Source organism: Tasmannia lanceolata, unplaced genomic scaffold, assembly GCF_043159265.1.
Source record: "Tasmannia lanceolata isolate RefF3 unplaced genomic scaffold, GAP_Taslan_0.1 ptg000012l, whole genome shotgun sequence".
In the NCBI taxonomy this organism is placed as follows: domain Eukaryota; kingdom Viridiplantae; phylum Streptophyta; class Magnoliopsida; order Canellales; family Winteraceae; genus Tasmannia; species Tasmannia lanceolata.
In genome coordinates this window covers 2,372,496-2,399,039 of record NW_027518689.1, presented here as the reverse complement: position 1 = coordinate 2,399,039, position 26,544 = coordinate 2,372,496, and the positions used below count along the sequence as shown (strand labels likewise).

At 37.8% G+C, this 26,544-nt stretch overlaps 1 protein-coding gene across 2 annotated transcripts; it reads left to right on the top strand.

Moving 5' to 3' along the window:
* The first annotated feature begins 1,126 nt into the window (after positions 1-1,126).
* Positions 1,127-19,235, top strand: NOL (NYC1-like protein). 2 transcript variants are annotated; one of them, XM_077391627.1, is made up of 14 exons: positions 1,127-1,415; positions 2,886-2,954; positions 3,226-3,287; positions 3,400-3,486; positions 8,235-8,302; positions 8,396-8,444; positions 8,535-8,620; positions 9,525-9,582; positions 10,721-10,771; positions 14,365-14,415; positions 14,497-14,538; positions 16,751-16,861; positions 17,002-17,056; positions 19,031-19,235. In XM_077391627.1, the coding sequence occupies exons 1-13, from the start codon at positions 1,157-1,159 to the stop codon at positions 17,047-17,049; spliced, it is 1,041 nt and encodes a 346-aa protein (XP_077247742.1). In that variant the 5' UTR covers positions 1,127-1,156; the 3' UTR covers positions 17,050-17,056; positions 19,031-19,235. The 2 variants fall into 2 exon arrangements, with proteins under 2 accessions (XP_077247742.1, XP_077247741.1); XM_077391626.1 differs by lacking the exon at positions 19,031-19,235 and having other exon boundaries at positions 17,002-17,155.
* Positions 19,236-26,544: the final 7,309 nt, after the last annotated feature.

Below are 26,544 nucleotides of genomic sequence, written 5' to 3'. Positions count from 1 at the left end.
ATGGCCTTGGTCCCAGCCCAATGGACATCCTGCGTGAGAAAACAACTACAAAAAAATTAATACATTATAGCTTTTGTCAGTGAAACCCTACAAAGTTGGTTAATGGATCAAGTATATCAGATCTTTCGATGGAGTTCTCAACAACATTTAGTTGAAGTTGTCCTTTTCAAAAAAAAACATTTAGTTGAAGTTGTGGTTGCTGGTCGGACTAAAGAAAGTATGCACATTGCGGTTGGAATGATCTTAGGCCCTGTTTGGATTGCCAGAAAAACAATTCCGATGGAAAATAATTTCTTGGAATTTTTTTTCATATCACAATTTAGAGGCAAATGATATGATTATGGCTATTTTAGAGGGATATCATCACAAATCGGGGTCTCTCTAAAAGATAATTTTATAGGGTTTGCTCGAGTTATCTTTTTCTTGCCTCAAAAAATGTAGGAAATTTTAGAAATATTTTTTCTTTCCAAACTTTTCCAGAAAATTCTTGCAATCCAAGAGATTTTGCAAGTAAAGCTAAACATTGATTCTGTAGGCCTGAATCTTATCAATGATATGCCCATTCTGTAGGCCCTCCCCCCCCCCCTGGCCCCTAAATAAAACTTTGAACTGCTATGGTTCGCTTTATGTAATCAAATGATGAAAAAGGGATTTGCTATAGACAATTGCATAAGGCATTTCACCCACCGGCTGTTGCATGAGAGAGCATCTAACTTAGATGAATTAAATGAATGAGACAAAATCTGAGTGTTTGTGGCTGCTTTCTGCGACAGCTAGTTCGCGAATTGCCTTCTGCGAAGCTCCCAGCAAATCCTGATGGAAAAATAATTTTGGGAAAAATTTTCTTTTCCAAACTTTTATAGAATATTCCTTCAATCCAAACAGAGCCAAAGAAAAGCAAGTTTTCAATGGAAAATGAAATAAACAAAAAGAAAATTTCATTTTCCATGGAAAAAGTTTCCTTCGATCCAAACAACTAGTGAGAGTATTAAGAGAACACCGAGAATTTAGTACACGTGTTACTTAGAGGATGGCCGTCTCGATCTACGAGTCTCCCTTCACGTCTTACTAGTGCTCATCAAAATTAAACACAAGCCTAGTGATAAAAGCACCTAGCCGTTTTATCCGTTTTCATTTTTTTTCCCCTGCAACTCCAATGGCTTTTCTCCATTCTCCCTCCCTCAGTCTTTCCCCTCATTCCTCCAAAAACCAAACCCTTTTCTCTCCTCTAACCTCTGAAACAACTCTCTCGTATTTCGGTTTTCCAACATTTGCCGCCCTTCAAAAAACCCACAAACTAGGGTTTCGTCCTTTATCAAGAAACCCTAATATCATGAGTATTATGCCTGAATCTCATGTAGTTACTGAATCCACGGTTCCTCCTTACAATGTTCTTATCACTGGTTCCACTAAAGGTGAGTTTTATTATTATCCAATATTTCTAAATTTCCGAAGTTTTATTGGTTTTTGTTGAATTATGTAGCAGTTTAATTGAATTATGATAGTTCAAATGATGTGGTCAGTGCTAAACTTTGATATATTTGTTAGAATTCAATTTTTGGTATTTTGATCACTCTGGGGCTAATTGGGGGTTTGGATTTAAGATTAAAGGGGACATTTGCTAAGGAGATGCATCGATATTAGATGCCCTTTAATTGGTCCACCCACGTATGTCATCATGTTCCCATTCAATAGGCCTTATGGTGGAGATGCCGTGTTCGTAAAAACACACTCATTGGATGATCTGAATTGTTGGTTGATGGCTTGCAAATGGAAAGCTGAAAGTATAGAGAGTCATCATGTAGTCGAGTTTCTAGGCTACAACATCCTTTTATCATGGGGCCTAGGCGATGAATAGTATGGATCGTGCTGACATCCCGTGGGTGGTGTTAGGTACCTAAACTTTGATATATTAGTTAGAATTCTCATTTTGGTATTTTGTTCACTTTGGGGCTAGTTGGGGATTTGGGTTTAAGATTAGAGGGAACAGTTGCTAAGGAGATTTGGGTTTAAGATTAAAGGGAACAGTTGCTAAGGGGATGCATCGATATTGGACGCTCGTTACCTGGTCCACCCCCACCTAATCAGGTCATCATTTTCTCAACCACTGTGCACCACAGGAGAGATGCCATGGCCTTAAAACCGCACTCATTGGATGATTCGAACTGATGGGTGATGGCCTTCAAATGGGCAGTTGAAAGCATAGAGAAAGTATGTGCTGATTCAATGTTCAATATCATCATATTAGTGCACTTTCTAGGCTACAATCTTTTTATCATGGAGCCCAGTGGATGAATAGTCTCACTCATGCTAAAATCCCATGGTGGTTTCGATTCAAGATGTCTCATGTACGCCTCACGTAGGTGCATATCTAGAGGTAACTATTGAGACATTGATCTATCCCGACACATACTTCACGAAAGAGTTAGCATCTGATGCTTACTGAAAATTAATCTTTATTTCATGTTGATGTAGCTACTTGGTTTTCTTTCAAGTCTCAAACCATTTGGAAAATTTTCCGTGGTGTTTCTTCATGTTTACTTTTTGGAAATTTGTTCCAAGCAACAGCTCTTAGCAGCTTGGTTAACCCAACATCACTATTTTCTTGTGGCCCTCACTCACTGTTTCTATGCTGTATTTTATTTTCCTCTTAGTTATATGTTTCTTTACTGAGGGCGAGCCTTTGCGCAACGGTAAGTTTGCTCCATTGTGAACTGGTGGTCACGGGTTCGAGTCACGGAAACAGCCTCTCTGCAAAGCAGGGGTAAGGCGGCTGCGTACATCTAGCCCTCCCCAGACCCCGCAATGGCGGGAGCCTCGTGCACTAGGCCGCCCCTTTTTTTTATGTTTCTTTACTGAACTATGATTTTTCCCATTCTATACAGGAATCGGATATGCACTTGCTAAAGAATTCCTAAGATCAGGTGACAAAGTCATAATATGCTCGAGAACAGGTATGAGCTCCGCTTTTCATCATATGCACAATAGTTTTAGGTGAAACATCTTTGCCATTGATTGGGACATATTACAATCTGGCCACTTTATAGGAAATATCTATTTTTTTTATTACATTTCATGCTTATAAGTAGTACTTCATATTGCTCTTTCCATAGAATACCATTTTCCCTTCTCCTTTCTTTCTTAAATCCGCAGTTAGAAATTTTATTAGAATTTTTCTCTAGAAAGTTTTAGGTAGGAAAAACATGTCTTTCTGGTGTTATGCAGCTGAACGCGTAGAGTCGGCAGTTCTGAACCTAAGGGAGGAATTTGGGGAGCAGCATGTGTGGGTACCTACTACACATCTTTTCTTTTTTCACTTCTTCAAGTCGGCAATGCGGCTCATCCATTTTTATTTTCTTTTTTAACATTTTCATTCTTCTAAATCTTTTGTTGTTGCAGGGTACTGTCTGTGATGTTAGAGAAGGGAAAGATGTCAAGGCATTAGTTGCATTTGCACGGGATAAGCTTAAACACATTGATATATGGGTCTGTAACCAAATTAGCCATTTTATATTTGTTCGTTTTTTCGTATAGATGCTATCTTCACGACATGTGAACTTACTGCAAGTTTTGACATGGTGTTTCTGGTGTCAAATTGTCTGTTATTAATCCCTTGTTGCATGTGAAGTGAATCTTGTGCGAATGGGACACTATAAGTAGAAAAATAAGATATGACTTGGCATCATTTTGTCTACAAATGAACTGCTGTGCCTGATACTGATTGAAATTGAGAAATAATCACCTTTTTTTAAAATTATTTTCAACCACTCAGTATCACTTATATGAACTCCCAAGTTCCAATAGTCCTGATGTTTAGTTTTGTGGAACTTGCAAACCCTGGGGATTTTACTATGCATTTTTAATGGTTTTCAAATCATACTCTATTTAAGTTATATGGATTTATCTTACTATACATTTTTTTTAAATGGAACTTGTAATCTGAAATTCCATTCATCTGTAGCCCTAGGGTGAAATTCATGCTTGAAATGTGGCATGGGAGGTGATACTCATAGTGGAACCCATACTGCCAAGTGTTAGACGTTCGGTTCCATACATAATGGCTTTGTAATATTTGGGATCTAGTGAAACCCATTTTCCCACCCACCAATACTGTCAAGGCTTATAAATTCTTTGCAATACCCATTCGTTGTAGTTGGCTTTTGCATTTTGAAAATATGTTAGTGTTAGACTATACATGTTTAAGATGAACTATTAGGAGAAATTTTGCCCTCAATAGTTAATGTCTGATACATGAGCGTCCTTCAACTGATAAAGGGTTCTAAGAGATTCATTTTGGAAACTTTTGTTGTTTCATTGTTTTTATTTGTAGGTAATTATGTTGATTTTGATTGACTTTAGGATGAATCTCATGTCTATAGCCCCGATGATGGGGAACCTCTCAAGAAACATTAAGGAAGCTAAATATGGTAGTGAGGCCCATTAGAAGTGTCTCAGGGTCTTCTTATTTTTATAGGGTTATAATTGTTATATTAGGGTTTTTATTTTTAATGTAATTGGGAGGTGTAGTAGTTTGTTCTAGAGTTAGGGTTTACCATTTATGTCAATATTCATATGCTACTATTCATGTCATTATTCACGTAACTTCACCCACATTATTTTGCTAGTAGTTTTTTTTTTCCGTTTGTGGGTTTTAAATGAGAATATTAAAAGGGGAGAGGGGGGGGGGGGGGGGGGGGGGGGGGTATTTATTTTTCATCGAGGGCCCACATGGTAGAGGTCTCTAGAAGTTTTGGGAAGAGTTTATATATTGTAGGTCCTAGGGCCATCGGCTCCAATAATGGAATATTGAATAAAAGTTTTTTTTAATTTTTTTTATTTTCACTTATTCAAATCGCGGGGAACTCCCACACTATTAAGGTGAGACGCGGTGTAATCTTTGGTGAGGAGCCTCAGGCTGGTTAGTGAGACGCTAACCCATCTATATTTCAATTCCTTTATCCCTCTATATTGTTAATCTTTCTAGTTTCGATACCTATCCTTTATGTTTTCATAGTAGTTAATCTGTTAGTTCCTTTGCTAATTTTGTGTTTCTATCAGTTGTTTTCTATATGTTAAAGTATAAAAGATAAATAACGCCTTTCTCCAACAGCTTAAGCTTTGGAGAAGTCGGTAAGTTAACATGGTATCAGAGCCAAAGGTCTCGAGTTCAAACCTCCCGGATAGCAAAAATCCACATGTGATGGTTGGCCCAAAGTGGGACCACATGTGCCACGTGTTTGCAAAGTGGGCCACACGTGCGGGGGAGTTTTTAAAGTATAAAAGATAAATAACGCCTTTCTCCAACAGCTTAAGCTTTTGGAGAAGTTGGTAAGTTAACACTATCCTTCAATCTTCCTTTCGTCTGGAATGTGAAATGCTAATCTAGATACCTTTTAGGCATGGTGGGATGCTATGATTATCTCTTTTTTTAATTTATTTTTGTTTCTCTTAGATTTGCCGTTTATTCAATATTCCAGAATGAGGATGATGATCTTTGATGAAGGGAAGGCCTTTACTAATAATCCGACCCACAAAGAGTTATCAGGGGATCTTCTCCGAAAGCAATGGGAATTATTTAAACTTGAAGCTGCAAATTGTCCTCTTATCATGTTTAGGCCCCGTGGGACGGAATCCAGTAAGGATACCCATTTGCCTTTGTACGATCATCCTTTCTTCCAACTGTTGCTAATTGAGGAAAGGATTGCGAGGCGACTGAATTGGGAAGCCATCAGGATCATAGGTATCCGTTTGGTGGAAGAGAGGATTGCCAACAGAAAAATCATGTTTTCTTGAATCGGTTGCCGGAGCATCTTCTCATTTATATGCTGGATTTTTCAATTAAGCACATCATGGAGGAGTTGGAGAAGTGCTCGGCACAATAGAGCTGGTTTTAGATCTATCAGGGTGCTGTGAAGGGATTCACAAAGTTGCAGGAAGGATTGTGGGGAATTTTGTAAAGAAAATGTGCATGATAACGGAAATTTGAAGGAAAGAAAACATGCATGACTGGTTATGTTTATTTTAAGGTTTCTATCTGGTTGGGTATGCCCACTCCAGTTCTCATTGAAATGTTGTAATACAGGGGATTTCTTTTCCCTCTTGTCCCTCTCTTTTCAATGAAATATGTCAATTTTAAAATAAAAAAATTCCTTTTAGTTCAAAATTGTTAACTTACCAAATTCTCCAAAAGCTTAAGCTACTGGAGAAAGGCGTTATTTATCTTTTATACTTTAACACTCCCCCGCATGTGTGGCCCACTTGGCAAACACGTGGCACATGTGGTCCCACTTTGGGCCGACCATCACATGTGGATTTTTGCTATCTGGGAGGTTTGAACTCAAGACCTTTGGCTTTGATACCATGTTAACTTACCAACTTCTCCAAAAGCTTAAGCTGTTGGAGAAAGGCATTATTTATCTTTTATACTTTAACAAAAATTTTATGACAGTTTTCTAACAATCCATGTTATTATCTTATCATTAGAAAAACCCCGACACATAATTCCTTCAAGTTTTGCAAATCGTTGTGCTTTTCTATAGTTTTCTTGAATTTCTCTTCCTTCCCCCTAGCTGTCCTACATCACCCAAGCAACTAGGCGTGCCTTATATCTGTCCAAAGTCCTTTCTAACCTGACTTTTATAGGATACACTCACTCACTGCATATAGTAGAAGCATCGGAAGGGCAGAATAAGATCCCTTGTGTCGTTATCACATAATGCATTCAAGTCTTCTTCCATTGCATTTTCCAACAATCTTGTTTGACAGCTTACTTATGGCTAGATAGAATAGAGTTTGTCTAAGTTTGACAAAAATGTTTTAGTTGGGAAGCAAAAGGTGGGTTAAAAATAGAAAGAAATCCACGTAAAGGATATAAAGTAGCAACTTGGGTCGGGTTGAGGCCAACCCTACCCCAACCTGAGGTAGCACTCCCTCAACCCTAACCCAAACCAACCCAACCCAACCCAACCTGAGCCTCAGGTCGAGGAGGGTCAAACCTAACCTGACCTGTCTCTAAATCTCTCAACCCTAACCCGAGCTGTCTGACCCTTTATTTCCAAATTCAGCCGGGTTGGCCTAGTGCAAAAACAAAAAAAATACAAAAAAAAAGAAAAAACGACCCTAAGATTTTGAAAATCATGATAAATTAGAGGGTGGCGGTCGGGTTTGTGTTCGGGTCGATTTGCCAAACCCAACCCGAAATTAAATCGCTTGACTTTTTCCAACCCTAACCTAACCAACCCAAGAAAATACCAACCCAAAGCAACCTAAAATCGGGTTGAACCTTAGAAGCAGGAACCTTCCTCATAGGTGCCGCTCCCATGATAGAACCTCCGATTTGACGCTCCTTAGGATGGGAACCGCTCCCATAGTGCTCCCGAAGAGATGGGAACTGCTCCCATGGCCCTCCGAACCTGCTCGTATTACACCATCAGTCCCACTAGCACCAACTTTCTTTTATCAAACTCGTCAAACTCTTCAAAATACTTCATTGGAGCAGGCACAAAGGCATCCTCAGAAGGCACCAGGAAAGAGGGCACAAAAATTAAGATGTTTAGAAATTACTACTTTTTGATGTACTTAAAATTTAAAAGATATTTGTGAAGATGGTTAGAAATTACTATTTTTTGATGTACTTGAATTTTGAAAATATATATAGAAAATATTACATAAACACTCTTCGTTCTTCTAAGGGTTGAACCCACCGGGTTCGAGTTGAGCATGACCCAAGTTGCACCCCTAGTAAATGATCCCCATTAGCTATGAAAATCTTCCAGTGATCATTATACCACTACATATGTGAGAGATTATTGTCGACTTCAGCCATATAATTGGAGGCACAATAATCCAAAGAAGTAGAGGATGAACAACTATGTATGGGTTTCCCGGTAAGTCTTGTTATTTCTATCAGAGTCAATCGTGGGTCATAGTCAGCTTTCACGTTCAAAACCATATTTTCACATTTGGATAAAAACTTTATGGCTTCATATTGCTGAATGAACTCCATTTTCATATTGAGAATCTTTGTTACTCCGTTTTCTTGACTGCATCTCTGTTACACTGTTCTCTACTTTGTTTTAGTCTAGCTTTTCTAATTTTCCATTTTCAGTTTTTTATTCCAATAAGAATCAAGTGTTTTGACAACATGGAAAAATATTTCTGTTTTGGAATTGTCTTCATAACTGAGTTTTGATTCTTGAACTGAGTATCCTCCTTTATTTTGAGAAAGTATGCAGATTAACAATGCTGGATCGAACGCCTACAGCTATAAACCACTGGCCGAAACTTCTGATGATGATCTCATGTAAGCTATGAAACTTTCATAAACCTATTATTTTTCTCTTCCACCTCACATGCAGTCTTTTCAATCATTAACTGCTTAATCTTGTTTTAATAGAGAGGTTGTCACGACAAACACTCTTGGGTTGATGCTCTGTTGCAGAGAGGTATAACTACAGTCTGCTCTCTTTTCTGATTTGATGACTGTTACACATAACTAGTTTATCTTCTTTTTCTGTCTATTGTGTGATTTGTAGGCAATAAAGATGATGTTGGACCAGCCTAGAGGGGGTCATATTTTCAACATTGATGGAGCTGGTTCAGATGGAAGGCCAACCCCTCGGTACCATTTGTTTCATTTTACTTTAGTTTTGTTCTCATAAAACCCTAAACCCGAAACCCCTCGGTATCATTTGTTTCAGTTTACTTTAGCTTTTCTTGCATTTCCTTTATTTGGTTATTGAGCAGAAAAAGAGCACCAACACTGATGCCTTATCTGTTATACATTTAATTTGTCATACTGTATTTGTTTGTCTTAGGATTTTTTATACATTTAATTAGGCATACCATATTTGTTTGTCTTAGGAATGAGATATCTAACATTTTTCGGCATATGTGCTTCCTCCTCCCTTATTGTTAAAATAATGAAACAATGACATTTTAGACAGCTAACCTGACAAATTATGTTTCTTGAAAAAAATAATACATTATTGCTGATGTTTTTGACTGGATCTTCCAAATGATCATGGTGCAGGCACATGGGTTGTGACCATAGGAGGTCTATACTCTTCATCAAATGTTTTCTTCTTTCAAGTTCATCTAAATTACAGGAATCATAGGAAAACAGTACCTTCTAATTTTCTTACTCCGAAATGATTATTCTTGAAGAAAAATACTGCACTATAACCAAAATTTTGCATTTAATCTTCCAAATGGTGATGGGGCAGGTGTGTTGGCATGAGTTGTATGCTAGAAGGACTGCCCACAGATCTTCCATATTCTCTATTAGTATTAATGCGCCATTAAATATACATATGTTATTCTGTATTATTTAGACATTTACAAATATATCAGAACGTACTGTGAATATTAAAAATTTAAAACCTTGGAAAATCCAGATATTCATATGTTTTAGGGAACAATTGATGGACCTGAATGTTCTTCACTATTTTTAAGAGCAACCTGTCCAGTTCTTTTTGCCTAGCCTAACTTAGTTGGATAATTGTTCTTTTATTGCCTTTTTTTAGATTTGCAGCTTATGGGGCAACTAAACGCAGTGTGGTGCACTTAACAAAATCCATACAGGTACAAGTCAATATGAAAGTGTAAGACACAATTCTGCCTTTTCTGCTAGATATGCCTATGTGTCTATTTATGCGAACATTTGCAAGCCTTGTGTGTGCATGCCTGATACATTGCTAGGATTGTTGATGTTTCACTCTTGTTTGCTTGGTTTTGGATTATTTACCATCTCTCTTTTAACAATGTTTGATATACTAGGTGTCTCTGATCATAAACCTGTTTATTGTCCATCATAGTTGCACAAGAAATGAAATGATACCTCTTTCTTTGTAGTCAAACACCATAACCAATTCTATAAATCCTTTGCAGTGGTCTTAAGCTGTAAGCAGTTTTAGTTTCATGCCAACTCAGCGGTAAATCTGTACTAATATAAAGGCAAAGAAGACTGCTTGTACATTTGGTCGTGGTACTTCTTTTTCATCCTTTTTTTTCCCAACAATGCCCTTGGGAACATAAAAATGATGAGAAAGGATAAAAGTCCTGTAAGAAAGTCATACTACTTTTTTCCTATTTCCATAGGTGTACATCCACATGTGCATACAATAAAGACCTCACCAAGCCCCACTGTTAAATGGAAGTTTTCAACTGTGGTGGTATAATTTGCATTGTTTTTCATTTCCATTTCAACTATCCATTTGTGTTGGGGATCATAGGGCTCATGGGGCTCATCTGATCAACAGTTGGCCCACCTATGTGATATGGGTCTGTCACGTAAGACATGTCTTTTGCTAAAAGTGTTTAATATTTGCATGAGCTGCTCAAACTTGAAACAATTATTTTACTTACAACCTATATAAACTTGGAAATATTATTTTACTTACAACTCATATTCATATCCTTAATAATTGAGGAGCTCCTGTCATTTCTCTTAAATTTCCTCGGAGACTGGATGACCTAGTTAGTGAAAGCAACATTTCTTTAAATACCTCCAGTAGTGTAAGCTTGTACAGTTGATTCTTTCCCTCATTGTTATTTCCGGTGTGTAATATGCTTTAGTAATTTTTAGCACGTGGGAGTAGCAGAAGTATAATAAATTAATAATGCTAATTACATTCCTTATTTTGGTTCAAAAAAGTATAATGATGCTAAAATTGTTTATAGTTGTTGTGTCTTAAATGAGAGGTTATCTGATGTGTTTCAGGCTGAATTACGGATGCAAGAGGTTAAAAATGTTATGGTGCATAACCTATCGGTATGTGTTTTTTCTGTTTATTTATTTTCACAAGGTTTATCTATTATAATAGCATCAAATAATTCCTGAAGATACGGTGCTTGCTACCTTCCCTCCTATCTAGTGATAATGTTGAGAAATATTTGATAAAATAATAGATTTAGAAGAGATCCGCATTTAATAGTCTTCCATCTCAAAGGCTTGGGTTGCGAATTTTGTGCCCTATTTCCTTCTTGAGTCAGTTGGTGCTTGATTGTGAACTTTACCCAGATTGTATCCTTTTGATGATCAACCAGCAGTAACTTTAGTTGATGATGAGTATTTTTCTTGAATTGGTGAAGAATGACTTTTTAAGAAAAAAGAAACAAATGACTAAGAAACCTCAAAACCTATGCAGTGGCACATGTTTTGTATCTGATGTAGCCTCACGCATCCAACAGTCCACACCCAGCAGCTCATTCAACAAAGAAAGGAGCAGCAAGAACAGTAGAAACAAGGGCCTGAAACAGACCCCTTTATATGACATCATTGCAATGACATGCTGATGTCACGTGCAATTTGAAACAACGTTCATATTATTCTTTTATGATTTCGAATATTTTTCTGTTTGATACCTGATCTTTGGTAGTACTTGAGATGGACCTATTTGTGTAAAGGTCTCTGGCTTTTGGGAGGTGGAATCTATTTCAGTTTGAAAGACACTGTTTAGTTTTGTAAGATGCTCACTTTTAGAAGAGGTCAAGATAGGAAATTCATGATTGTAGGAGAGGTTGAGACTTATCATAGTTTTATGTATATTTGGAGTATGTACCTGGAGGACAATGGAATTGTAAGGATTGGGTGTGTTGACTGATATTTATCACGTCTTTGTTGATATTGCTGCGCCTTTCTCAGTCGCATGGTAAGAGGAGATTTATTACTTTTTCATATTTACTGATTTTGACACATTTTATTTAGGGAAGTGATAAATCCGCCCCTTTTGATTACTTGGGACACTCAGCAGCAGCGTATCATTGACTGCAGAGGGGCTGATGTACTTCACGTCAGAAGGATTCAATGGGGCTGATTGCCATGTACATTGCTGCTGGGTGTCCCAAGTAATCAAATGGGGCGGATATATCACTTTCCCTTTATTTAATAGCTATCTATTTTTTTTTATGTAATTTATGATGTTTATATTGTTCTGGTTAGTCTATTAGGTGTCTCATGGTGTCATCTGTCAGCTTATTTATCGTCTCTCGTGGATCATCCAATGAGAAACAAAAATCCAAGTGATTCATCATGTGTAACATCTAAAGGCACAAAAAACCAAATACATGGTGACTATTCATGAACAACAAAACCTTCATTAATGGGTGCAATGGAATGAACACCGCATTGGATCACGAACGGAGGAGCAAGTGGCGGAGAGCAACGAAGGGGAATGACTGATGATTTGACTCATATTAAGCTTTGTTTGTTTCAGGAAAATGGCAATCAGAAATGAGAATGGACCTGATCAATTTTGGTTCCCAAATGAGGTCAATGAACCTGTCAAGGAAATCATGTTGGTGGCAACCTCCACTTTGTCCAAGTTCTCTTGGTGGGATAAAGAGAAGACTAGGGTTTAGGGTCTCAAACTGGATAAAGAGAAGGCTAGGGCTTTTCATTAACAAGGAATGGAATTAGGGTTTAGGATTTCATATAGATGAGGGATGCGTTTAGGGAATAGGTTTTAAAATAGAATACAGAGAAGGCTAGGGTTTCGAATTGGATGAGATGATGGAGTTAGGGGTTTGAATTGGAGAACACTCCTTTTGGATCTTAATCAACTACGCTCTGATATCATGTTCAGTTCTTATTCAATCACCACATCGGAAGGAGGACAAAAACGTAAGAATAAAAGATAGAAAGAGGAGAGAAGAGACAAAAGAAGAGGAATGAAAAATGGAGGATGAACTAGCACCATGACTGCTTGTTTTATATATTATTCACTTCTGTTGAACTCAAATAGTTGTCACAAGGGCCAACAATGATAGGCCCCGTCCTACTAAAGTAAATGACATAAGAAATAAAATAAATGTTGTACACTGAAACACCACATAAATCAAACTAAACTAACTGAACTCTTAACAATTTGAACCAAATAAATGAAAGAAAAAGGATGAAGATTAAGAAGAGAGGAAACCAGTTCTAAGACCCAGCCTACTTTAGGGCTTGCTCTAATACCATAAAAGGGAACAAAGAGTAAAGAAGTGCATGCATGGGAAACATAAGGGGGAAAGGGGGAGAGTAAGAGTTTAGAACTTTAGATCACAACTCTCACCCTACGACACTTAATGATCATATTACTATATTGAAGTACTGATTATGAGTGTTAAAAAACAAAAAAAGGTTAGAAGTACCCCTAGATAACTACTTAAAACCTAAATAACAAAAACAACAATTATATAAAGTTATAAACCAACGAGCTTGAGTGCAAAAGACCGAGATAATTAATGCTTCATAAATTTATAAGGGAAATGATACATTCTCCCTTTTTCTTACTTGGGACAACCCCACCTAGTGTAAAAGAGTAATCATAAATACACTAGAGGGGACTATCCCAATTAAGAAAAGAGTATACTCTCTTATTTCTAATACTTAATACATAAATCCAATGATATAAAAGAGTACCTTCTTAGGAAACATTATTCAAAGTATGTATAAGTGAACAATAATATTGTTCAAAGTACATATTTATGTAGGAACATACTACAGGTAGGTACATAGGAGACACTCTTCAACCTCTTTACTGGAATTCGTTGTGGTGGTTGCAACTTGCAACAGCTATGGACTCTAGCATGGCAGTAGCAGCGGCACCAATGGCAGATGCAAACAGGGCATAATCACTAGTAGTAGGATGTCGTCGGATTTTTTTCTTGCCAGACAAATTGGTATAAAAGGTGGTGCACAAGAAACATGAATAGGGGAAGGACAAAGAGTCGGATGAACTGCCATGTAGCTGGGGTTAGAAAGGATAAAATGTGGCCTCCAACAATATTAATTATTAGAGCCTCAACTTTATATCAGTTGATCAATAACATCACTTTAAAGAATCTATGATAACCATGCTACAATTTGGTGTGGTAGACACCATTTAAGGAAATCAGATTTGGATGGTCTATATCAACTGTATGCATGGTTTTAAATTTCGGTTTTAGTCCCAATTTCGGCCTTGGCCAAAACTGAAATTTCGGCCGAAATCCCGAAATTTTGGCTGAAATCCGGTAATAGAAAAACAAGTAATATGTTATTAAATCCGAAATTACGGCCGAAATTACTTAAATTTCGTAATAATACTATATTTCTTTTTAAAAAATCAATTTCCCGAAATTTACACCGAAATTTGGTAAACCCAAAATTTCGGATTTCGTGAAATTTCAGTTTCAGCTTCAACCAAAATCCGAAATTTCAGATTTCGGCCGGAATTTAAAACCATGACTGTATGACAGAACATATAACAGGTCACTTTGGTCATTAACACTTCAGTTTGTTTGGGAAATTTCGGTCAGTTTGTTGATGTTTGATGAGTTTCTAGTACAATCCTTTCATTTTAGTAATAGCTCATCGATATTGTATTTTACGGTTTGCAGCCAGGGATGGTCACAACTGATCTTCTCATGTCTGGGGCTATCACAAAACAGGTAGAATATGGAATCCTACCATGTATTTGTTTGTTTAGGCATGCTTTTAACAGGTGTACTAATGCAGTGGTTGAATAACAGGCTAAATTTTTCATCAATGTTTTAGCAGAACCAGCTGAAGTGGTAAGATTTTAAGCATTAAATGATCAATATTTGATTAGGTTCTGACATCTGTGGACACCTCAATAGAGAGTGGATATGCTCTCCATGCACGTCAAGGTTTAAAATGGCATGATGGGTTAGGTGTATGCCTTGATCCAAGACGCAGATTTAATGCCTCCAGGCTTAGATGTTATGCATAGTGCAAGTGGCCTTGCTTGTAAGGCATATGCATCTTCTTGAGGTGTTTAGTCTCACAACCATCACAATGATTATGAAAACCTTGACTTAATTTTTTTTGGTTTCGTTTCTTTATTCTTTCTTTTGCTTTTTTGCCCCTTTAAGCCCTAACTATTATAGTTTGGGTGGAATGGGGTAGAATAAAGGCTATGGGAAGATGCTTTTCTTTCAAGTTGCTTGGTGCCATCTAGTCTTAAGAATATGACACTACGAACTTTTAATTTGTTATTGTCTTGTAGCTGAGAGACCTTTTTTGTTAATTTTATGGTTTATTAGTTCTTAAGTTCTATGTAACTTTTGTTGCATATTACTTTAGATTATTGACTTGATTTGTGTTTATTCATTTTTACTAATTACACTTAATCCAGTATATAGTATTAAATATTATGTTGAATTGTTGGTTTCTTTGTGAATTATTATTCAGTGTTCACAATTTCCCTGATTTTTTCTTTATTTTCTTTACAATTCCTTATTTTTTATATTTTAAAATTAAAGAAAAAGATATTTCTAACGTTAACCTTGCCTCACATTCGCCTTTTAAAGCACTACTGCATATTTTTCCAAGAAAAAACATCACCGGCAAAAGTATAGATGGGTCAACCTATTTGATGATATAAACCAGTCGTCTGGTCGGCCTCATTATGGATGCACACCACAAAAATGGATTATCCTAGTACTTGCATTATGTAGCATATAAATAGCTGGTTAAAAAGCAGAGGTGAATGATCTACATTCATCAGGAAAATCCCTACAAATCAGAGTAGTAGAATTTTCGAATAGGGAGATCTTGTTGTATGGCCCATCTATTGTTGGTCCCAAATGATGAATGATTTCAATCATCAAACAGGTGGATCCCACTGGTACTTTTGCCCATTATTTTTTTCCTTGGAAAAATTGTATTTGCTCTCCACTTCTATAATATTTTCTCCTGCACATGATTAAAGTTGATTAGGGTTCTACCATGAGATTATATACATTTCTACAAACTGCAAACATGCATTGGAGCTGATATGCATACATAAATACAAATGCACATTCATACATACATTCACATAAGCTTTGAGTAATCCCGTTTCTACATTCACATATTTAAAACCATACTCATACATATGAGCATGGTTTTAAATTTCGACCGAAATTTCGGGTTTCGGTCGGGACCGACACTGAAACGTCACTTACCCGAAATGGTATTTTATTTCGTCCGAAATTTCGTTTTTTGCGAAATTTCACCCAAAAACCTGTTTTTTTTAATTAACTTAATATTTTACCAAAATTTCGACCAAAATTACCTAAATTTAGACCGAAATTTTGTATCGAATAAAATAATCTTTTTATCGTTTTGCTGGATTTCGGCCGAAATTTCGATTTCGGTGGGGTCCGAAACCGGTACCGAAACCGACATTTAAAACCATGCATATGAGAGACAGTATGCATATGCTGACATATTTCATTCATGCAATATAGATATGAACATACATACGTACATGCATCCCTACATGATCATCTCCTCGAAATGATGCACCCTTTCTTCTTCAGCATATAATCATTGGTGATAGCATGTAGCATTGAAACATAGGCCATGTTTGGCAGCCTTGAAAGTTATTTTCCATGAAATATTGTTTTTTCAAGTGGTGGGAGAGGGGTAAAGAGGGTGGGAGGTGATGAGAATTAAGAAGGTGGTATGAGTGAGGTGAGGGTGAAAAGTGGCTGAAAAATAGGGAAAAGAAAAACTCTATTCAAAATAGAGTTCTATTTTTCTGCCACTTTTCATCATCTCGCCACTCATGCCCTTTAAATTCTCTCCCTCTCCCTCTCAACACTTGGTAACCTAACATTCCATGAAAAAAAATTCATTGTCGCCAAACTTGACCATAGTGACATACATACATGTGAAATATATAGCAGATTATGCAATTAAAAGGCATGGATACATGCAAATATACACACCCACATTAGGGTTTTTTTTATTTTCCCTTTACAATTTCTGTTTCTACAGGTTGCAGAGTACCTTGTCCCCTGCATCAGATCCATCCTGAGCAACGGATCAATGAAACCCACTTACATTCGTTTTCTCACTGGGTTAAAAGCTTATTCCCAGATATTTTCAGTTAAGAATAAATGATTTATTTTCTATTACCTGCCTGAAACCCTTTTACTTGATCTGAAATAAGCTGTAACAAATTTTCCATACAAATTATAGGACGGAGCCGTGGAAGTTAATTGGTTCTTACTATTGTTTGTGTCCAGAGATTTGCTTTTGGTGCCAGGAGAAACAGATACCTGATTGAAGATTGAAAAACTCGTGAGTGATTTGAATTTCTTCAATATTTTGTCTATGTATGATGCGCATTATTTTTGTTTTACTCTCCATTCTTATTCAAGGAAATAATATTTATGTGCATTATTTTGGTTTTACACTCCTTTCTTTTTCAAGGAAAAAATAATTATGTGCATTATTTTGGTTTTAAACTCCTTTCTTATTCAAGGAAATAATATTTTTTTGGGTAAGCTGCAATTATTTAGAACCCTAGTAGGTTATTAATATCCACAAATATTAGGGACTCTTTGGATGCCACCAAAATTAGTTTTTATTTGCAAGTAAAATTATCTTGATTTATTCTTATTTGCAAATGGGACATTAAAGCCTCTTTGGAAGCCATTAACTATATCCTTTCTAAGACTCCTTTTTTTTTAAAAAAAAAAAGGTAACAAATTTTATTTCATTCAAACCCAACTTACAATCATGGGGACAAGATGTCCCTGACTGGCAAGCCCACTATATACATCCAAAGAAAATCACTACCCACTACCACATATCAAAGAACCCTCCAGTATACATACAGACTCGAGATTGACCCCATGCTTTGCCAACGCATCCACCATCGAATTCGCACTTCGTAGCCTGTGCTCAATATACAGCTTCACAATGCTGACAAGGTCCCTGATCTCGTCAATCTTGGCCGCCAATCTCCACGGACCACCCCATCGATTAGTTGCCCATGTGATGATGTTCGTAGAATCACCTTCTACGATCAGAGGACCCAAATTTTGATTGATGAACCATTTTAGTCCAAATAGAAGAGCTGACACCTCCGCGTCATTGGCATCGCATGTTCCGGCAGGGCCAGCATATGATGCAATGATGGAGCCAATATGGTTACGGAAAACACCTCCATAACCAGCCCTACCAGGATTTCCGAATGAGCTTCCATCAAAATTGAGTTTAATCCATCCCGGCGGTGGTGGAGACCAAATAGGGGCAAAGGATACATGGCGCCTTTTCTCGGAACAAACCACACGCCAATTCCGCAATATGGATCCCACGGGGTACGATATACTTACTTTTGAGCCCGCACATCGAATTAAGGAAATTCTTATGTCCATAGCAATATATTGCTGAGTCTGCCATCTTCCGGAAAAGATGCGGGTGTTCCTTTCCTTCCATTGCTTCCATATGTGCCATGTTACAGCATAGGGTATCGTCGTCCAAAATAGTTGTCCAACGCAACCGTTATAAGCACCCAGCCAGTTCAGGATAACCTTACCAGTCCTCCTTTGAAAAACCCAAGACATTCCAAAGCTGCCGATGATATTCATCCATGTCCAATGGGAGAACACGCAATGGAGTAGCAAATGATCAATATTTTCATCCTCATTTTGACATAGCTCGCAGCGACTCGCCATTTGTATCCCACGTCTTTTTAATCGATCGGACAAGTTGATGCACCTATGAGCCACGGTCCACCCATAAAAACAGAGGATGGCATTAGCCAAACCCAGCCCTCCGCTCTTTTCTTCAAATCCATAATTCCATCCATCCATATTCTCGTAGCGGAGGGGAGTAAGATCCATACGGCCCAACCGGGTTCGAACCGGTGACCTCTTGATCTGCAGTCAAATGGCATTAGCCAAACCTAAGACTATTATAACCATTATTTGCAAATAACCATATTTAACTTCAAAACCATTTGCATATAAGATTGTATCCAAATAACTGTTAGAGGTATCCAAAGAGGCTCTTACATTGTTCCCCGAATCTATATTTGATTGGCCTTAAAGCCTTAAACCACACCAGCTCAGCAAAAAGTCTGTCTCAAAACAAAATTGTAGCTTGGAATGAAATAAGTAATACTTAATAATAGACTGTAAAAAAATATCTATATTTATTGTGGAGTTATGTAATGCTTTGATCGGGCATAATGGGTTTTTTTCATCAGATTTCTTTCACCTTAATCATATACTGTTACTATATTGTTCTGTAACTGTCCTTTTGCAGGATTCTTTAGTTTTATCATATTGCTGGATATGGCTGATCATTCAATCATGTATTAGTCTAACAAGATTAAAGTTTAAAAGCTACTTAGACTGGGTTTCAAACTTTCAATCTAGAGAAGTTATATAGTGGGCCCTAGTGGTTTTGTGATCCAAACTGTTCATCTGCTAGGCCTTACAATATATGGGCGCATACTCTACATTGGACAATCTTAACCCTCCAATTTCTTGTCTAGTTAAACTCCTCAGTCATTGAAAAGATGTTGCAGATGCAGGGCACACAGGGAGTGGCAGTTCCAGCCCTGTCCCCTTGGCGTCCTCAAATAGTTTTCCTTAATACACGGAGGGGCTGTTTGGATGTAGGGAAAAAAATGAATTTTCCTGCCTTTGGTAAACTCATTTTCCATGGATTTTTCCCAAAATTAAAAACGTCTCCTTGTTTTCAAGGAAAACTGCAAACCTACGAGACCTTGGTCTTATCTCGAACAGACATCTTGTTTAAGGTAATGAACTGTAAAAATTAATGGTTTAAACCATAGTTGTCGGAAACTCCTTGGTTGGGTGGGAAACCCGTTTCCCATAAAATGCGTTTCTCGCGGTTGGGAAACTCATTTCCCCTAAAATGAAGTAAACACTTTTCAAAAACGTTTCCAAAATATGATACAAAATTGGAGAAATGTTTCTGAAACACATAGGAAACATAGGGAAAACTTATGTAAATAATGTGTAAATGCGTGATAAACGTTTGCAACACTCGTAGAAAGTGCATATGAAACGTGTAGGAAAAATATGTGGAACTTACGGAAATCATTTTGGAAAAAACACATCATTTCTTAAGACGTTTCTCGTATGATTTTCTATTATTCCTAGTTTCTCGTTTCCCTTGTATTTTTTTTTTCTGTGTGTTTCCCGTTTCATGTTTCGAATCCCACCCTGGTAACTATGGTTTAAACTTTAAACTTTCTTACTTTAACAATTAGTGGATTGAGGACCTAGAATCATGTAATCAAGATAATGAACTGCAAAAACCTGCCAGACCTTTCACATCTACTGAGATTGATGCAGACTTATGCAGGCAGTCAATAATTTCTTGTATGGTTGCCAAATCATACAAGAAATCAGCTGAATATGGATTCATTTAGCCGACCCCAACTAGTTTGGAACAAAGGCTTTGTTGAGTTAGTTGAGTATGGTTGCCAAATCAGCCGTGACAAATAATAATAGATCCTTAGCGAATAACAGATGGGTTATAGAGAGAGCACCTTTAGCAAAAGGGGTGAGATGAGGTTGCCGTTGCTTTGTTATTCTTCAGTGAGGGTGACAGACTGGATCTCCATCTAGAGAAGAGGAGATAGGGGTCACTGTCTAAGATAATTACAGCTAGTGAGGTAATCAACATGTACACCATTAATGAGTATAGAAAATGAATGAATACAAATGCATTGACAGACCCCACCTGCACCAAATTTCATCAAAGCCCTTCTTATCCATGAACCAGATGAGGCCTGAGGGATTCTCGGTTGACATTGTCAAAAGCCTCGAGAAAATCCACCTTAATACACAGTAGCTTTCCAACTGGGATGGTGGAAGTCGGGCATCAAGTCATAAGTATTATCTTGGATCAGGTGGCTGGATGAAAGCCAATTCCATGGGGCTGATGAGATTCCCCATTACCTTCTTAATTAAAATTGCACAGAGACATGGATCGACATTTTGGTAGTATTAGCATTGCTACATTTAGGAATGAGGGCTACGAAGGTGGAATTAACTCCAAAAACAAGTTTACCTTTGACAGAGAAGTTCTGAACAGCCTCATTGACCAATGAGATATCAGAATCGTTTGTTGAACTTTCCATTAAGCCTGTCAGGTCTAGGGGTTTTAGGTTGGGAGTCATCACCTTTTTTATGCTTTTGCACTGGAGACTGTCAGCAAATCCTTGTTTATTGTATTTGTTGCACACTCCCAGAATTATTGCACTTGTTGCACACTACCAGCAGGGGGAGCCAGGAATTTACACTTGGGGGCTGGACTAATTTACACTTGCCTACATTGGTCATTGGGGGGCCATGGGAACTAAACTAGCTAAGCATGCATGTACATACATGTACCGTAGAAGGGATTTTGCAAGTCATTGAGGGGCGATAGCCCCCCTCATGCTGTATGTGCCTTCACCACCTGACTGCCAGAACTGTGGTGGTTCAAGTTACATTCTGTCATGTGTAATCAAATAATTTGTAAAAGTTTTTTTTTTCGAACATTTAAAAAAAAATTCGTGCATCCCAAACCAGCCTTGGTATGATCAAGCATGCTTTAAACAAAAAAAAAATGTAACAGAAACTTTATTAATATTGCCGAAAACAAATACATTGTGGGGGACAAGGCATCCCTCCAACACAGTACTCTTTAGACTATATCTCAACAAAACAACAAGTTCATGGTACCCCCATACACCACACCACTAAACAGAGATACACCACATGAAAGGTAACAGAAACTTTATTAATATTGCCAAAAACAAATACATTGTGGGGGACAAGGCATCCCTCCAACACAGTACTCTTTAGACTATATCTCAACAAAACAACAAGTTCATGGTACCCCCCATACACCACACCACTAAACAGAGATACACCACATGAAAGGTAACAGAAACTTTATTAATATTGCCAAAAACAAATACATTGTGGGGGACAAGGCATCCCTCCAACACAGTACTCTTTAGACTATATCTCAACAAAACAACAAGTTCATGGTACCCCCATACACCACACCACTAAACAGAGATACACCACATGAAAGGTAACATAAACTTTATTAATATCGCCAAAAACAAATACATTGTGGGGGACAAGGCATCCCTCCAACACAGTACTCTTTAGACTATATCTCAACAAAACAACAAGTTCATGGTACCCCCCATACACCACACCACTAAACAGAGATACACCACATGAAAGGTAACAGAAACTTTATTAATATTGCCAAAAACAAATACATTGTGGGGGACAAGGCATCCCTCCAACACAGTACTCTTTAGACTATATCTCAACAAAACAACAAGTTCATGGTACCCCCCATACACCACACCACTAAACAGAGATACACCACATGAAAGGTAACATAAACTTTATTAATATTGCCAAAAACAAATACATTGTGGGGGACAAGGCATCCCTCCAACACAGTACTCTTTAGACTATATCTCAACAAAACAACAAGTTCATGGTACCCCCCATACACCACACCACTAAACAGAGATACACCACATGAAGAGGTGCCACTGCCTGATGAAGAAGCTTTACACCGCAGATAAACCGTTTTAGGAAATTTGCATTCCCACCAAGTCCACTCCCAGTTTTGCCAATGCATCAGCTGATTCATTGGACGATCTTCTCGTATGATGAATTTGAGGAGTAGCAATACGAAAGAGATCCCTAATTTCATCGATGATATGGGTCAGCCTCCACGGACCCAGGGAGCCAGGAATATGCAAAAGAGGGGGTGAACAAATATTGTCATATAATAATTAAGAGGAAAGTGTATCTGCGCACAAGTGACTTGAAAAGCCACCGATTCGTTCATATGGCGGGTCCACCTCTGTGGGGTCCCCAAAAAGCGACCAATCGGTGGCTTTTTAAGCCACTTGTGAGCAGGGAGCTCCCTGCGCAGGAGCACTTTTATCAATAATTAATAAATCTTTATAAAAGCCTCAAAGGCACCATGATATTGGAAAAAAACCAAGAAAAATGAGTTAACCAAATACTTGAAAGTAAATTTTCCATGGCAAAAAATTTCTCCTTCCAACAACCCCTAATGCTCTGTTTGGTTGCCAGGTTTTTTTTTGTTCCTGGGAGTTTTGTGGGAGAGTAAGTTAAATTTTGGTCCCATCCCATGTTTGGTTGCCTTTTAGCACTAGGTTTATTTTAATCCCACTCTTGTAATGATTACTTGTGGGGTGAATTTTTTAATCCCACTTTTGTAATGATTGCCTTTTCATTCCCATCCCAAGATAACCCCAGGAACCAAAATAAACTCAGGAACCAAAAATAAGCTTGAGAAGAATTTTTTTCTACCCAACAGTTCAAGCAACCAAACAAAGGTTTTTTTTTCCCACCATATCTCCCAGGGTATTTTTTTCTCCCACATAACCAAACATGGGATTTTTATTTTACCAGGATACTTCTAGGACTTCTTTTTTTCCCACCTATCTCCCAGGGTATTTTTTTCTCCCACATAACTCCCAGGAACAAAAAAAACCCGGCAACCATTCAGAGCATAAGAGACAACCTTTATTTCAAAGAGAAAAATGCTTACAAGAAAGTCACTTCTACAATAAAGTAGGATACGATTTGACTTTTGTAGAGTAATAGTGTTGCGCAAAAAGGGATTGCACACATTTTTCACTTAGGACAGCCCCTCAGGTGAATTTTTGACTACTCTTTTACACTATAGTGGGCTGTCATGTGTAAAAAGTGGGCAAGTAAATCATGGCCAAAAAAAGGGGAGAGAGTTTAGTAAGAAGAAAGATACGCTATGCAAAAGTTGGAAAGGGCAATTGCACCATTCATAAAAAAAACAAGAAATAAAAGGGGGCAAGAGGCTATTTTTGGAATTTAAATGTATATGAAATTTTTTTGAGATTTTTTAGGGGGGCAACCGCGCCCCCCCCCCCCCCCCCCCCCCCCCAAATCCGTCCATGCACGGACCAATAAACTCTTTAGATGCTCAAGTAACATAAGACGAGTCTTCTTCAATAATTAGGCGAGCATCCGTGCACCATTTCAGTTGGATCCAGCTTCCTACACGGTTCAGAGGGTTGTTTGGAAAAGTTATAATAGGAGTTTAAAAGGTTCTTAAAATATGAAGTTCCTTACACCTGCTATTTATTGTTGCAAGTAACCAAGGGCAATCTATGGGTTATTTATTGTTGCATCCCTAAGCCAAGCCCTCCCACAAACAACACAATAGGGTGAGAATAATTTGCACAGCATCACCAATTCGGGCACAGATAATTGACAGAGGGCATGTTTGGATGTAGGGATTTTCCTTTCTTAGAAACAAACTTTTCTTAAAATATAAAAAAATCTCATGTTTGAATTTCTTTTTTATTCTGGATTTTCGAATTCTGGGATAAAACTTTCTACGCAGGGTGGGGAAAGTGAAAGACCTTCTCATAGCTGTTTTTTTTCTTTTCCAAGAAAGTAAAATCCTCTCTCTCTCTCTCTCTCTCTCTCTCTCTCTCTCTCTCTCTCTCTCTCTCTCTCTCTCTCTCTCTCTCTCTCTCTCTCTCTCTCTCTCCTGTGTTTGTGTTTGGTTGCACAAAAGCCAGGATACTTTCGGGGGTTTGCTTTGCATTTGGTTGCTACGTTAGCAAAATCTCTTGTTTGGTTGCCAATATAGCATCGAAATCCCTCCCTAGATATTACCAAACAAGTTTCATAGGTAATTAATTCATGTCTGGTGATGTGGCATCTATATTCCCTCTGTATACCTTCCGATCCAAATTTCTCAAAAAAGTAGAATTTGGCTTGGAGAGTTATGCTTTTTTCTTTTTCTCTCTTCTCTTTCTATATTGGTAATGACACCCCCTCCCATTACTCTACGAGGTTGGAAACCAAACACTACTTATCATTATCCTACGAGGTAAACTCTAGGCAAATCAAATGTTTGTCTCCTCCCTACTGATTACTTATACTACTAATCTACAATGTAATTACCTGCAGTGGGGAGGGGACCTTTGCTTGTTGTTGCCTTAGAAAGTGCCAGACTTTGGTCTTCTTGTTGCCCACGTGGCCCCTTGCTTTCCAATGGCAGTGATGTGGGCTTCATCCAAGACGTTCTTAATCTCCTTGTATTTCTTCAGAGGTCTGATTAGGATAATTTCCAACAGTGGGCAACTTTAATGCTTTTCGACGTGAAATCACGTTAAAAGGGGGGGTGAATGCGTACTGCAGGGGAGAAAATATCATCACCCATAAAAAAATTTCCAAGATTTTCCATTTTTGTTCTTTTCCTCAGATCCCAACTTGCTCGATATTCTTGAAAAGTGTTAAACCCGATCCAATCTTAGTCAAGATTATTGTGTGACGAAATGAGGAATAAAGTTTGTTTATGAACTTGTATGCTTTAATGATTTTGTTTCCTCTTTCTTACTTATTTAACAATTCCCAAGATCTATTAGTAGTCAATCATAAAAGTGTTTAATAAGGTGAGAAGTAACATTACTCAAATAAAATAAAGTGCACCATGTGCCAACATGTTTCATGCAAAAAATGTGTTGAGCTTTTACAGTGAAATCGGGTTGGGAATTCCAATTCATTTCTAATCAAAAGCTCAACACTTATCCCTAAATTCTTATGGGGAATGCTAAACTGAAGGTCACCCTTCCTTAAATGGGCGCGCCCTTGTATCCATGTCATCCAACTGTATTTATCATTTCTATAATTTTGTAGTTAGCATCATTACAAATGAGGTTGGATGATTGGCCGCCCTTCCGACTGGGTTTTTTTTGCTAGGGCACCCTTTAGTTTAGCATTTGACAACTTTTGTTACGTGAAAATAGAGACGTTAGAATCGAAAGCTTAAATTTATTAGTTTTTCTTAGAAATGATCATTTTTAAGAGCAATTTGCTAGGCAATTTCCCGGCTTTTGCAGGAGAGAACAACCACCTCGGATGACTTAAATGCGTAAGGCAAAATCTGCTAAAAAGTGAGGATGTGGCCGTTCTCATGCAAAACTGAGCTGCAAGAGAATCTGCTAAAAAGTGAGTTTGTGTGGCTGGTCTCTCCTGCAAAAGTGAGCGAAATGGCTTTATGTGAAAGTGCCTAGCAAATCCCTTTTAAGATATGATCTTAATAATCAGCCTTGGGTCCCACGTAGCATACATGTGCCATCAAGATCGTTGATTTAGTGATCCCCATGAGGCAACTTATATGATCATAGATCCAAACTATACATATGCACGGCCAAAAGTTGTATATGCCAATTGATCCTATGAGCAATGGTCCCCTTTTTCTTTCTAGTTGTACATATCGGACAATTAGGATCATTTGGTCGGCTATGGCCCACCATGTCGGGCCTACAATTTAAACGACCCAGATCGATGTAGCATAGTGAAAGTGTGTTGCTAGCCAGATTGCCTGATGGAGCCGTTCTCCACTGGAATAACAAGCTCAGGTTTTTTTTTTTTTTTGAAAAGGGCAACAGAATATATATATGTAAAAACAGAACCGAGGTGGTCCTGAAGGAACAAAGATAATACAAAGATAGCAGTACAATAATTCAAGGAGGTAGATAGTCAAAGCACTCAAACGCGGCCCGAAAGACTCCTTTCTTGGCAAGGGTGTCTGCTTCCGCATTGGCTGATCTCCATGTAAAAACAGAAGCTCAGGTTTATTTTATCCTTGAATAGACTTGCCATCCTCCGTTCACAGAACAATCCCAATGAATAGGGCATACTATACAAGTAGGGTAGCCAAGCGCAAGAATGACATATCTAGGGGTGTAAACGAGCCGA